The sequence below is a fragment of the Cyprinus carpio genome, chromosome B10, assembly GCF_018340385.1.
Source record: "Cyprinus carpio isolate SPL01 chromosome B10, ASM1834038v1, whole genome shotgun sequence".
Lineage (NCBI taxonomy): Eukaryota > Metazoa > Chordata > Actinopteri > Cypriniformes > Cyprinidae > Cyprinus > Cyprinus carpio.
This window is the reverse complement of record NC_056606.1, coordinates 3,174,137-3,189,204: the sequence shown is the minus strand read 5'-3', so window position 1 is coordinate 3,189,204 and position 15,068 is coordinate 3,174,137. Positions and strand designations below refer to the sequence as shown.

At 35.3% G+C, this 15,068-nt stretch overlaps 1 protein-coding gene across 1 annotated transcript in view; it reads right to left on the bottom strand.

The window, feature by feature from the left end:
• The window catches only part of LOC109098036 (peptidyl-glycine alpha-amidating monooxygenase B-like), a 38,513-nt gene extending 24,589 nt beyond the window's left edge, over positions 1–13,924 (bottom strand). The window contains exons 1-6 of the mRNA XM_042732120.1: positions 13,805–13,924; positions 6,927–7,337; positions 6,089–6,209; positions 3,979–4,036; positions 2,719–2,806; positions 129–220 (exon numbers count right to left, since the gene is read on the bottom strand). Of these exons, the coding sequence (XP_042588054.1) occupies positions 129–220; positions 2,719–2,806; positions 3,979–4,036; positions 6,089–6,209; positions 6,927–7,018 (451 nt within the window). The 5' untranslated portion in view covers positions 7,019–7,337; positions 13,805–13,924. The remainder of the gene's footprint in view (positions 1–128; positions 221–2,718; positions 2,807–3,978; positions 4,037–6,088; positions 6,210–6,926; positions 7,338–13,804) is intronic.
• Between the last annotated feature and the right edge of the window lie 1,144 nt (positions 13,925–15,068).

Here is a 15,068-nt window from a genome sequence, read left to right as displayed (position 1 = left end):
CAAAACAAGATGACTTCAGTCTTTCATTGTTTTTCAGAAAAGAGCCATTTGCTCCTGATCAGTTGTAAGTTATAAGTGGATTGATCTGGCTGCCGTGAGACAGAGATGATGAGGAGAAAGGAGAGCACCTTTAGTTAGTTTGGATGAACAATCATTCCCCACCCATACATAAACTATCCCTGACCCATACACACACCCCCCCAGCTCTTTCCCACAATCCCTAAACAATCCAACCAAAATATGTCAGAAATTAGTCATTATTACTCATTACAACACATACTTTTGCAAGATGGTCATTCTGCGTCAACTCAACCAGAGGTCCCTCAGCTAAAAATAATGATTTTGATATTTTTTTCTGGAGAAAGAAATGCATAAATGAAGAAAATGGCAAAATATTAAATGCCCTGGATGAATAGTTGCTGAGTAATCCACTATTTTGTAGAGGGCAGTCAAAATGACAATTTACACCTGACACTTGAAGCTAAAGACCACGGGGGAGAAATCACTTTAGAACGAAAGCAGCAGCACTGTTATTTTTACACAGGGATTGGAAGGGCTATTAGTAAATCTAGAAGTCTATAGATCTGTTAGTAAAATCTGTAGACTTTAACCGTCTTTGTTGCATTTTCGCATTTGTTGCATATGCCACTAGGAGAAAAAAAAAAATGGTAAAAAACATTTTTAGTGTGGTTTTATTCTCCAAAGTTTCCATGCTTGCAAGTCAAGAAACATTAAAGTCTAGAAACATTATATCTTTTAGTATCTTCATTTAGAGGACCCTATATAATTCAGTTACACAGGTATTCTATGATTTCTGATGTGGCTCAGTGAGTAAAATGTTAAACTGTGCACTACATAGTGGTCAAAAACCAAACCCAAGTCCCACATTTGACTGTTCAACCACTGAAAGGGGGTCAAATTGAACAGATGCACTGTTATTCCTCCATGGATGCACTGTTATACATCCAATACATTTAATATTACTTACTATAATAACAACAATAATAAAAACAAAATAACAATAATTAAACCCAAAAACAAATAAACATAAAAACCAAAACTAACAACAACAAAGTACATGTAATTAATTAATATTACTCAGTACTTAAATGTATAATTACACTGTAACAAGGACACCTTAAAATAAAGTGTTACTAAACAAAAGGACATCCAACACATATGTAAGTGTATCTTTTTTTACATTTACAACATTCTGTCATGTTCTAATGTGTGCACTTCCTTGTAAACGTCTCATTCTGTCTAACGGAAACATGTTCACACCCTAAACATAACTGATTTTTCTCTCCCCCCTTATTAAAACCTCTTTTGACTAGTTTTTGGTAGTGTATCCAAACACCCCTTCACGCCACTGCACTGGGGCCGCAGATGACTCATGGGCTCTCTGATTCTAGTATTTCTGAACATTGGCCAGGTTTGGTATAATTAGCCTATTTTCTTGCTGATCCTGAGCGCTTCTGAAGCCTCACATCTCTCACTGTGAAAGCATGCCATGCAAGCCACGAGAAGCACCCTGCAGTATCTGCACAATGAAATCTCTTAAAATATATGAGTGACATTACAGAGGGAAGCAACTGGAATATGGAAATCCACATGGTGAAGACTGATAGCAGGGAAATGAAGCCACTGGGGTTAAAATGAGACACTATACCTCAGATATGTTTTAGCTTTCTCAAAAACCCTGACTTTATACCAAGAGTATATGTGCCTTTTTGATTATATTTGGAGTTATTGTACTGAGGTTTGTTTATCAGGTAATACATGGGTGCTGTACTGTATTTACTGCAATGTTTTTGAGTTAATTATATTTAAGCACACAGCCCATGGAAACTGAAGAAAGGAGGAGAACCAAGCCTCTATCTCCCCTTCCTTCAGATCATCTCAGACGCTGCTGTCAAGGTGCACATGGTTGCTATAGCAAGAAGCAGCAGTTGTTGTGGCACTGGCCAGAAGAAAACTCAGAAGAGATTTAATGGCACATCTGCTCAACTTGTTTTCAAAATTGCATGACTAGTACATTGAAAGCATTCTCTTTTAAGTTTGCTTTTGAGATAATTTATGTCTACACAGATGGAAAACTGTATTCTACTCTCTCTCTCTCTCTCTCTCTCTCTCTCTATATATATATACACACACACACACATACATATATACACTCACAAACACACAATGGTTGCCAAAATGATTAGAGCACTAGTATTTTCAGCAGCTAAAAAGGGTTTTAAGTCAGTTATTTTTTGTTCCCACACCCATCTGTAATATCAGTTTACATTTCCAAACATTCATTTTGCCATTAATTTCACTGAGTTAAAATAACTTAAAATAACAACAGAAGGTGTTTCCCAAGCACTTCTACTTTCCCACACCCATCTGTCATCGGTCTGATAAACAGATACTGCAATCCAGCCTCAAACCCACACTTCTGGTTGAATCAGAAACTAACATGTCAAACTGCTACAATAAAGAGATTAATGTTCTGAAAGCACCACAAGGTCACAGGAGCTCAAGCCCACAGAGACAGGAGTAACACTGAACAAATGAAACACTTCATCCTGAACGCTGTAATTACAGTTTGTGCATCTGTTGCATGTATGCACACTACCATTCAGAAGCTTTATTTGATCATTTATATAATTAAAAAGCAATATTGGTAGTTATTATTACAATACATAACATCTTTTTAAATCATAAGTGACTCACCAATATCCCTGGGTGGCATAAGGGGTTTGGCAGCCGTATAAAATCATGTGGTGGGCTGTGTCCATAGTGGCATGGGGAACGAAGTCCACTGAGAAGAGAAAAGTGTTTTAGAGTAAGGAATGAAATCTTAACATGGTACGATGGTAAGGTCTTGTAGCATTTGAAAAGTCAGCTCTGTTTAAAAGTGGTTTGACACACAAAGCAAGTTTTAAAACAACTAAACATAACATCTAAACCCAAAAACAAAAAATAAGAAACTCAAAAAAAAAAAAAAGTTGTTGTATTTAAATTAAACATGACATTTTTAAGTATAAAGACTGAAATAGTATTTTCTTGTGAAACAACACAGATCTGCATGAAACCTCTGTGAAGAGTTGGAATGCTTAAGCATAAACCATAATGAACATCAAATGCTACCTATATAAAAAGTGATGGATATCTTCAGAAAAGGCTTCCTCTATTGAAGCTATGAATAATAGATGGGATGTTGATTGGTGGCAGTAGCGAGACAGAGATAATGTAACTCTCAGAAACATGCAGATGTCTGGGTGGACCTGTTACTCTGCAAACCACAGCCTGCTTTCTCTAAAGACCACCACAGAGAAACACAACACAGTCACGGAAAGCTGAAGATTTCCACACAAGCAGTCTGAAATCCCACAAACCCTCAGTACACAAAACACGCTTCACTTCAAGATGGATATCGCTGAAAGTAATAATAACGTGCAGTTTAATAAGTAACTGCTTTGATTCAGCGGGTTCCTTCAGTGAATGATTTACTTTCTGAATGATTCATCAGATACACCCACTCAAATGAGTCATTTCCAGTGAATCAGACTACAGCGCTTGCACTGTATGTGTTTGTCTGTGCTTGCAGCTCGAAAGGACGAGACACTTATAGAAAGGCATGCACTGTCTTGTTATCTCATCGCATGCAATTCAGCCTGGAATCTCATATCCACAACTCGGGTAAAATATGACTTCAATTTCCATGGTGCTGAAGGTGTAGCACTGCAGGAAAACAATATTTGGCTGATATATAAGACTTATTGTGTTGATATATATATATATAATATATATATATACCGATATATAGTATATATTGTCCATCCCTACTAAAATTATTATTATATGCTACAAAAGTATTCAGTGGCCACTCCTTGTCCAAACAATACAGTGCACATGCACGCATAAGAACAAAGAGGCCAGGTTTCATTCACTGTGTATTTACGTCCTCATTGTTGATGATCATGTACTCACCTATGTAGGCCTCCTTTGACGTGGGGACAGGAACAGCCATACAGTAGTAGCTGTCAGACTGTTAGGAAACAAACACTTATCAGGCACTTCCATACACACATTCATTACTGATCATCAGACCTTGTTTACAAAAGCTGACCAAGTACTGAAATACTATATGCTTTTATAAATAATACTTATTATCATTAATAAATAATATCAATGTTAAAAACAATCAGTGTTAAAAACTGTTTTTTCAGGATTCTTTGATGAGCAGAAAGGTCAAAAGAACAGCATTTATTTAAAATATAATATTTTGTAGCATTATAAATGTATTTACTGTAGGGTTGCGAAAATCTGTAATTATTATTTTTTTTTTGCTTTTGCTAATCTTATTCTGCAGAACAATGCCACATGCGTCAACTGACATTTTTAAAAATGATGTTTGTATATGATGCAGTTTGTATAAATTACCCTAAACTTTAAATTAAACTTTAAAAACTCCCCATCTTAACTTCCCATTCAGGAAATTTACTGGAATTTTTACTCCTCTTTGCAACCATACTTTACATCACTTTTGATAAATTTAATGCAATTTTGCTGAATAAAAGCATTTATTTCTATTAAAAACACAAACACACCAAACATCTGAATGGTAGTACAGTATATCATGGTTTCTACATTAATATTAAGCAGCACAACTGTATTTAAGACATGTTTCTTGATCAGATTTCCACTGAAGACTGGAGTACTTGTGCTTTTCTTGTTTTTCAGTCATTCTGATTTAGGCTTGTTTGTAATTGCTGTAATTCTCTCTTTCTCCAGCTGCCTGAGTAACAAGCTTCAGTGCATTCAGCACAGTCAGCTATACAGAAAACTAGCTTAAAACTGCAGCAATGACTACAGCTCTGATAATTACGTGTGAGGAGATGCAGCCCAGACCTTAGCCCTGCAGGAAAACTGTTAATATCAAGACATTAAAAATTAAGCCTCTATGCATCTGGACGCCTTTGAAGATATAAAAAAAAAACATCACAAATGTGGTTAAATAGTTTACAATCTTTTTAACAGTACTGGACTACAAAATTTGAGATGTTAAAAGAGGTGTTTTGCTGCACATCATAGAAAACAATGTTAAAATCCTTTAATTTTAGAGAAAACTTGAGGGTTTAATATCTTCATTATCCCTATAGTTCATTTGATGACTCATCTGTGTCTCATAATTAGTCCTGAGACTGTGTCATTATCCTATAAGAAGACGATTCTTTTAAATATTCATAACAGCATGTTTATTTCCTATGACAGATGCCATACTGATATTATACTGAGATTTGAACTGAATAAATAAGCTTTCCTTTGATGTATGGTTTGTTAGGATTGGACAATATCAATATTAGACACAAATACAACAATAACAATAACCTGAATCTTATAGTGTAAAACAATATTGAGAAAATCACCTTTAAAGTTGTCCAAATGAAGTTCTTAGTGATGCATATTACTAATCAAATATTAAGTTTTGATATAGTTATGGTAGGAAATTTACAAAATATGTTCATGGAACATGATCTTTACTTAATGTCCGAATGATTTTCGGCGTAAAAGAAAAATCAATCATTTTGACTCATACAATGTATTTTTGGCTATTGCTACAAATATACCCCAGAGACTTAAGACTGGTTTTGTGCTCCAGGGTCACAAATGTGATCCATTCACACATGCATGAAACCGTTTTTTACAGTTCCTCGATGCAGCTGATCAAAGCCTTGAATAAATATCACAAAATAACAGTCTCAGAAGTACTTATTTCTATTTTCCACCCAGAGTACAAATGCAAACGGCTGTGCATTTATTGTCTAGCTGTCACAGGATGTGTTTATTTAAACATGCATAATATATTTGTTCATTTTGATGCAGGGAATGGTGAAGTGCAGCATTCGTTTATGGGACGCTTTGATGCTTTTAACTCAATGAAAGTGACATAAAACAGAAGACACTGTGCTGCTCCTCTCCACGAACTAACACACTCACTTTTATAGCATTTTTCAAAACTGTGGTGAAAACTAAGTGGAGATGAAGAAGGGGGAAATGTGAAGAAACTTACAAATCACAAAAAAGACATAACTCTTACCTCTGTTGGAATCACCCCTGGGATGCGAATATCGAGGGAAAAGTTGTAAGGATTGGACAGGACAAATGGCTGTCTGGCCCTTGAGCAGTCATTGGGGTCTGACCAGGCATTGTCCTGAAACCTGTTACCAAAAAAAGATGGTGCGTTGCTATCTGAGTTGCTAGGATGCATATTTGACAGTAAAGTTGAGTCTATTAAGTTGAGTCTGCATTCAGATAAATTTACTAAAATTAACAACAGTAAAAAAATTTCTAATTCATTTAATTGACGATCAATGTCCAAAAAGTTGAATCACCTGGAAAGAATAACTCTAATAATAACTAAATACATAGAGAGGTATACAGAGTGCACTATATGCAATGTTTGTGATTTTTTATTTAATTTATGTTTAAATAAATTTATAGAGAATTTGTTTTTATTACTGCCACTATTTAAACAACAAACTGGAGTAGAATGGAGTGATATAAAACGGCCTTATGTACAATTTAAATATTTCTATGTAGCTCAGTTTTTATTTGAGTTTGGATTAATACACTTGATTAATAAATACATTTTATTTTTGGTTTCTGTTTGTTTCAGTGTAAAATATTAATTTAAGTGCATCACTAAAACACAACTCTTGTTGGATCACTTCTATATGACCAAAAACAACACAAATATCAGCATCTGCATGCTGTTACTACTTTAAGCTAAAATAAAAGGTTAATAATTTACTTGTGTCCACGTTACATGTATTTACTCCAGTAACTACAGTAAATTATGTGTAATTAACGTTTGAATTAATAGGACACAGTAAAATGACGCATTAAATATCCATTAAGGAACTGATCTGTCTCACCTCTTGAACCTGAACATGGGGTTTTGGACACTGCGGCTGTGGCACTGAAAGAAGAGCGCAAACACGAGCACGGTGCACCCCAGAGCGCCCATCTCTGACCGGACGGAAGAGCGATCAACAACAGAACTGAAAGTGAGCCGATGCGTTTCAATCCTGCCCTGCCGCCATAAGCCACGGCAACACTCAGCGACTGCGATTCACTCTTTCTGCTCTCCTCGCTCACTCAATCTCTTCAACAAAGTGCCATAAAAACAGTGCACGTCTCAGTGGCCTCCACACTGAATGAACCCAGGGCTTTCCAGATACAGTGTGACACCGACAAATGTGATGAAGAGGAGGAGGAGAAAGGCTTCTTGCTTCTCACGCCACGCAGTGCAATTCACAAATGCAACATCAGGCTTCTGTCACAACCTGCAAAAACAGCAGACAAAAAAGAAGAGATGAAAATCATACAAATAACGTTACCCGTTTTAAAACATGATCCAGCGAGACCTATTCTTACATCCTGACCAACATTCATGAAATATACATCTCTGAGGAGACAGAGGGAGAGAGAGCACACAATAATCTAATCAAAGAGGATTCCCATAACAATACCCTCGGCTTGCTCCCTGGGAGACACAGGAAGTGAAGGGGCCTCAGCAGTGCTTGGTGAGGGGGGATGTCCCTTCAGGAGCGGGGGACATACTCAATATCTCTGCTAGTCTTCAGATTGAATGAGAGGCACTTAAAGGTATTCTCTGGCAGATGTCGGAGAGCTGATCTGGATGTAGAGTTAATGAGCAGGGCTGAGCCACAGGGAATTATGGGAGGTAAGAGCATGCCGTGTGTTAATCCTGAGAGCACCATCATACAATACTGTACATCCACATTCAGTCAAGTCAGATGATTTCAATACAATCAATGGGATGCAAAAACAGACGCTGCCACGCTAATCGTGACTGATATCATTTGTGTAACGGCAGATGTCTCATGATGAAGAGGAGAGGACTATCCAAAGAAAGACTAATAAACGACAGGAAAAACAAGCCGACGGGGAGGAACTGAGGGCTTACGCTCTTTCAGCGTAAGCTGAATTAATCGTTGAAATAATCCTTGTCACTGTTAGAAATTAACATATTGCCAGGGAGCTGTTTGGTCTTTCTGGGCCATATGATATCAAAAACATACGCAGCTTAACAGACACAGCAAATTCAGACTCTTACCTTGCATATTCTCAGGAATAAACTGGCATATTTGGACAAATTTGACAATTTCATCAAAGGCATCTTTACAAATCATTCACAAATAAATAAATAAATTATAGTAAATATAGTCCAACTCTCGCGATTAACGAACCATTAACTATGATTTCTGGCTCAACAAACTAATTTGCTACTTATTAATTGCTAATAGTTTAGGTATTAGATATGTAGAATATGCTCATGCAGAATATGTGCTTTATAAACACTAATAAACAGCCAATATGTTAATAATAGGCATGCTAATAAACAACTAGTTGATAGAGAGAACTGGTCCCTTTACTGAAGTGTTACCGTAAATATTAAATTAAATAACATTAAAAAATGGCACTCAATGCTGGGCATTTTACCCTTTTCAATTTAAGGGGGCCTTTACACGATGACACCATTTTCACTGAAAAAACTGAATACTTTTTAATGTGCTTCACTTGATTATTTACACAACGATGATATTTTGAGGGCCTGAAAACGGGTTTCCAACTGCAGGTTTTTGAAACCAATACCGTCACTGTCTCAAAAAATGAGAAAACACAAAACTACAAAACTGAATTTTGCACTGTATGAACATGTAACCAATGTCAATCTGCTATAGACTTGAAGAAGTCTGTCTGATATGTTGTCAATAAAAGTAGGCAGCTGTCCTTTTTTCAAACACTCAAAAGAAAACAGCAATCACATGTTCGCATCATTTATGTCATTTTCAAGGATGATGATGTGATCTATAGAGCTGCATACTTTTCTAAAACCGCAGTGAGCATCACTTAAAAGACTCCATAATGAGCGTTGTGAAATATCAAAGACTTCCATTCATCAACAAAAATTTGTGAAATATCAAAGACTTCCATTTCTTTTCAACAATTTTCCATATCATAGAAACAAATAACACCCTTATTGTCTTCTGCAGCCCGAATTGCTTGAATAGCTTCCTCTTCACCCCAAAATGTTTCTATATTAGCAATTTCTTGTTTTGCGGTTGATAATTCATCTCCAAGATTAATAAACTGAATTTAAGGTCCCATCGTAACACAAATCAGATGCCTTCTTCATTAAACCTTCTTCAATGCTGGATACAAATTATCATCACCTTTTAGCCTCATTAATTTCTCTGTGCTTGTGCTTATTTTAATGAGGTTCTTAAGATGGCCCCCTTTTTTTAAAGTGTTTTTGCACTTATCTTTGAACTATGCCAGACGACTGTGTTTCGTATTTGGTGATATTTTTGGAACAGCAGCATTTGATTTCTTCAGAAAAAGCAATAAATCTCTCATACAGAGCCTGAAAAAGGCACACGTCTGCTTTTTAAAAAATGCCATAATAGATGCATTTTTAATAATTAAAGTAGAAAATATAATCTCTTATGATAAGCTTATTCTATTTGTTAGGCTATTAATAAAGAACAGTTGTTTTTACAAATTAATTCACAAATTCCAAAATACATATTCAAAAACATTTGTACATTTGCATTTTGGTCATCACAAACTGACCCCATCTTCCTTTTTTTCTAATTCTAACATCAAAACAGAAACTGAGCCGCATCACTAGGTGAGCATGAATCATCTCGCACGCGCAAGTCTGCACGTCATCCGTACCTGTTATGAAATATAAACTGCAGACTATAATCTCAAATAACATCTCACTTTCCATCAACCAGTGATGCTTCATACTCTCAGAGAAATCCATCACAAACAGCTGTTATTTGTTATGTGGATGGATCGAGACAAGTACCAGAAACAAACAGCCGTATCTAATGATCCCTGCACTTCCTCAAACACACACCATTGATCATCCGGAGTCTCTCAGAATTAATGACCACTGATGCAATAAATCCCCACCATATAGAGCAGCTCTTCTCACGAAGCATTCATTCTACACAGCCACCGCATTAAACTGAGAGCACATGACCAGGAGAAGAGACAAAGATTCATAACAGACTGCCTACCTCACTCGCCCGTCACACTGAGATCTGAAGCACAGCAGAAAATGAGAGATGAACTGCTGCTGCTTCAGCGCAGCCTGACTCACTGAGAGAGAGAGAGAGAGAGAGAGAGAGAGAGAGAGAGAGAGAGACAGCCCAGCACGCTGGCTGACATCATCATCATCATCATCACACCCAAGACCTGAAGAGAAGGTAACCATGGCAACCGCTGCACACCCACAGGCATTCACCGTCAGTTACCATCTTTACGTTCCCCATGAGTCTCTCTCTCCGATCCATCAGCAGCCACACACCATTCAAACACATTATAGCATGAAACTACTGATTTACAATTGAAAAAAAAAAAAAAACGAGAACATTTTAAGGTGACTGCTTAAGTGTTAAACGTAAGCAGTAGATGTATGGAGAATGTCTCTGATGACATCACTATATAGAAGTGGTGCGGCTGCTGAGCTCTTTTGATGCAATATCCGTTTCCATGGTAACAGCAGCCTCTTTTCAGGGCTCATGGGTAATGTAGTTCTTCACCGGGAATTAGGTTATCACCCTTTATTTTAAATGAAGATAAAATCAGTCTGACTTGAGGTCTCAACAGAAGCATGTATCATTTCAGAGCTCAAGGTAGGTCTGGGTTGAAAACTTTACATTTTCAGTAATTTTCTATTTGCAAGCACTATTTTAAAGGTGCAAACAGTACAACCATGTATTTAAACTCAATAGCAATTTGGTACTGGCTTTTTTATATAGTATTTGTTGCATATTGTGTTTAAATCTGTTTATCTTATAAATCCCAGATATACACTGCCTTTATTTATTTGTCAGTCTATGGGACAGTCACAAGCCTCCCGGTTTTCATCCAAAATATCTTAAATTGTGTTCCTTTTACGGGTTTGGAACGACATGGGGGTAAGTGATTAATGACAAAATGTTTCTTGTGTGTCACATGATCCTTCAGAAATCATTCTAATATGCTGATTTATTATCAGTGTTGAAAACAGCTTAATATTTTGGGACCTGTGATACTTTTTTCAGGATTCTTTGATAAATAAAAAGTTAAAAAGATCAGTGTTTATTCAAAACAGACATTTTGTGTTACATACACTATTATTTAAAGGTTTGGGGTCAGTAAATCTTTTCTTTCTTTTGTTTTCTTTAAAGAAATTAATAGTTTTATTCAGAAAGGATGTGTTAAATGGATACGAAGTGATAGTAAATACTTACGTTGTTAGAAAAGATTTCTATTTTGAATAATTGAAAAAAACTTTTTAAATTTGTATTTATACATCAAAGAATCAAATATAAAAGTATCACAGGTTTCAAAAACTGTTAAGCAGCACAACATTTTCAACACTGATAATAACAGCATATCAGAGTGATTTCTGAAGGATCATGTGACACTGAAAACTGGAGTAATGATGCTAAGAATTCAGCTTTGCATCACAGAAATAAATAACATTTTAAAATATATTAACATAGAAAACTGTTATTTTAAGTGGCAATAATATTTCACAAAATTAATTTTTTTTCTGTATTTTTCATTAAATAAATGCAACCTTGATGAGCAGAAGAAACTTCTTTAAAAAGACATTAAAACTCTCACTGATCCCAAACTTTTGAACAGCGGTGTATATCTGGGATTTTAAGAGAAACAGATTCAAACACAATATACAACAACTACTATATAAAAATAAGCCTGTATCACATTGCTATTGAGTTTAAATATTTTAGTAAAAATATTTCACAATATTACTGTTTTTTTTTCTCTATTTAAATACAGCCATAAAAACATTCAAAGTCTTACTACTGAACAGCTGTATGGTCATTTTTAATATTCACACAGTTACATATAGAAATATATTTTGTGAATTTGACAATTTTGAGTTTGAGTATTTTGTAACCTGGCAGTGTGTAAACACCGTAGACACACACATTTCTAAATTATTTTTTTGCTTGTCCTGATCAAACTTAAGATATACAATTTGTTTCCGTTTTCATCCTTTTTGACCGATTTAAAAAAAGACTCATTTTTATTTGGCCTTGTAATTTAACGTTTCATTTATTTCATTACTATTTAATCATTGTACATCACCTAATAAGGGACAAAAAACCTAAAAGCATGCAACCAATGAACTTTTGATGTTAAATAAGTCACACAAAAAAATTAAAAATGTAGGTGGGTGATGAAAAACTTTTAGATTTTAACAGTAGCATATATGTTGCACATCATAGAAAATAATTTTATATTTAGGTTAAAGGTTCATTCGGGGTTTTGTTTTTTGGTATTTTCATCTTCCGTGGTAAAAGTCTAGATTGTGTCAACAGGATGTGATAGCAGTGGCGATTTCCTCTGACAGACAGATCAAACTGTGAGAGATACGAATTCAAGGGTTTTGCAAGTCTTTCTCCACAGTCACTGTTTCTGTGCAATCCTTCTATAATATAAGCGAGAAATGGCTAATATTTAATTACAAATATTAATGAAAAGAGCAAAGAAAAGAGAGATGTTTTTTTTTTCATGCAATGATAATTTCAAGTGTGTTATTTACTAGAGATGAATGTTTTTACCTAAAAAAAATAAAAAATAAAAATAAAAAAAGATTGGGACTGAGGTGGTGTTGATGTGTCCTCATCTCTCTATTTTTTTTTTCCTTAAAGGAGTAGTTCACCCAAAAATGAAAATAGGCTGAAAGTTTACTCTGGACTGGAGTGGTGTGGTTTATATGTGGATTATTGTGAGGTTTTTATCAGCTCATTCTGCAACATAAACAACCATTTAACATTTAGCAGATGCTTTTATCCAAAGAGACTTACAAATTTTATAATTAGGTTAAAGGTTTTATATTTAGGTTACATAACCAGTATGTTTCATTGCATCATTGATCAAGACAGCAGCACCAGTGTATTTTGACATGTTATCCCTAACAGTACACAAGATAACAACAGTTAAAGATACAAAAAGACTATTTGCTATAAGAATAGTAAGCTGTTATAACACTTTCTCCATTTCCCAACTCTGTTCCTGGAGGAACTCCAACAACTGAACACATTCCCAAAATCCAATAATATAATGTCTTTGAATCAGTTTCATTTGGGAACTATACAGTAGAAGCGAACAATCTGATCTAAAAACACATGTACTGACGGCTCGTGTTTATAATGAATAAAGTCTGTAACTGACGTGATACTTAAAAAATAAAACCAGCAAAAAGTATTTTAAAAACACGATACACTATTGGACACCATCGGTGATTAAAAAAACATGAATAATATCAATGTTTCAGACGTAAACGCGGTAGATAAAACAATAATAGTTTTACTTTAATCCCGATTATTAAAATACACTTGTAAAAACCTTAATAAACATGTAGTTTCCTCCGAATCAGAAACAGCTGTCTTTTTAGCCACATCCATAACCTTTATTCAGTAGAGCATTCTTTTAAGAATAAAACTTCACTTTTGCTATAAAATAAAAATTTTGTAATAGTTATAATAAACAAGTTCTTAAATGTAACATATTCAGTACAAGTCCGAAAGTAAACAGCTAACTTAAGTTGCTTTGCTAACCGCTGACGTCATGTGAAGTTGAGTGAACTTCTCTGACACGGATCAGAAACTGAGAAAACACTGACCACGCCACGGGCTTGTGTGAGAATCACAAAACAACATTAAATGATAATACTTAGAAATGATAAGTTATTTACCTTCGTTTCCTGCGCTTGTGTTCTGTGTCAGTCAGACCAGTGTAATCGATACGTGAGCTCCTGAACGTGCGAGACTTACCACGTGACCGAGGACGGATGAACGTTATCAGTCGAATATTTAAAATAAATATATATATATCAATTGAACAAGATAACTTTTTAAAATTTAAATATGAAATATAGTTAAGTAAAATAATAACTATTGTAAAAATAATTCATGGAAAAACAAATGGACATACACAGCCTGTATATATAAAACGTCATTGATCTTTGTGCGGAAAATGCTTTGTGCAGTATACACACATTTTTTAGCATAAGGACTGTTGCGTTTTGGTACAAGTTTGTGCAATGACTCGATCATAACACTAAATGAGCTAAATGACTCACTCGCGCGTTCTTTTGTCGCTACCTTCTGGCGGAACGAATCACTGAACAAATCCTTTTTGGTGAAAGAATTCAAAAGAATCGACTCACTGGATTGAATCAAAAGGCTCGTTTCAGAAGCAAATGAATGGAGAACATCCCTCCATTCATTTTTAGTTTAATAATAATTATTCTGTACAGAAAATGCACTGTCTGAGTGTTTGAGGATATTCAGAAACGTACTTTATACAAAAAAAGTACATGAATTGTAAAGCACCTTTCTAACTGGCATGCTTCTCGTGGGGATTCTGCTCATCTCAAATGATCCTTTGCAGTCCAGTCACAATATCCAGCTCCAAACACTCCTTCAGATCCCAAAAGCAGAGAGTGATGCTGGGCTGACGTACTTTTGTAGCGTACTAGCACTTTCACTTCATCGTCCTGATGGGTTTTTGGTGAGGTCTGTGGTGCCTCATTGTGTTTGTAATCAAATTCTTTTACCGTAACTCAAACTTTCAGTTAAATGTTTTTGAAATGAAGACTAAAAGAGCTGTTGGTAGCTTAGTAATGGTGACACTGGTGTAGTTCATTTACAGACTACTGGGTGTTAAGCTTTTTACTTCTGACGATTGTATTTAGGCGTCTAAATTTATAAAAGTTGCATTCATTTGTGAAGGTTATCATGAAGAACAAAATGTGCAAGAATCATAAACTTCTGTTTATCACAGAGCTTTTTTTTTTTTTTTTGCAATAAGCCAATGGAAAAGTCCTATTGGATTTTTGTTCTGAAGTACACATGGCCTACAAAAATACACCATCATTGCAGCTTGAGAACCGCTGCTTTAAAGTTATACTAAATACTTTGATTTAGTTTCTAAATAAGATGTAATACGTACATTGT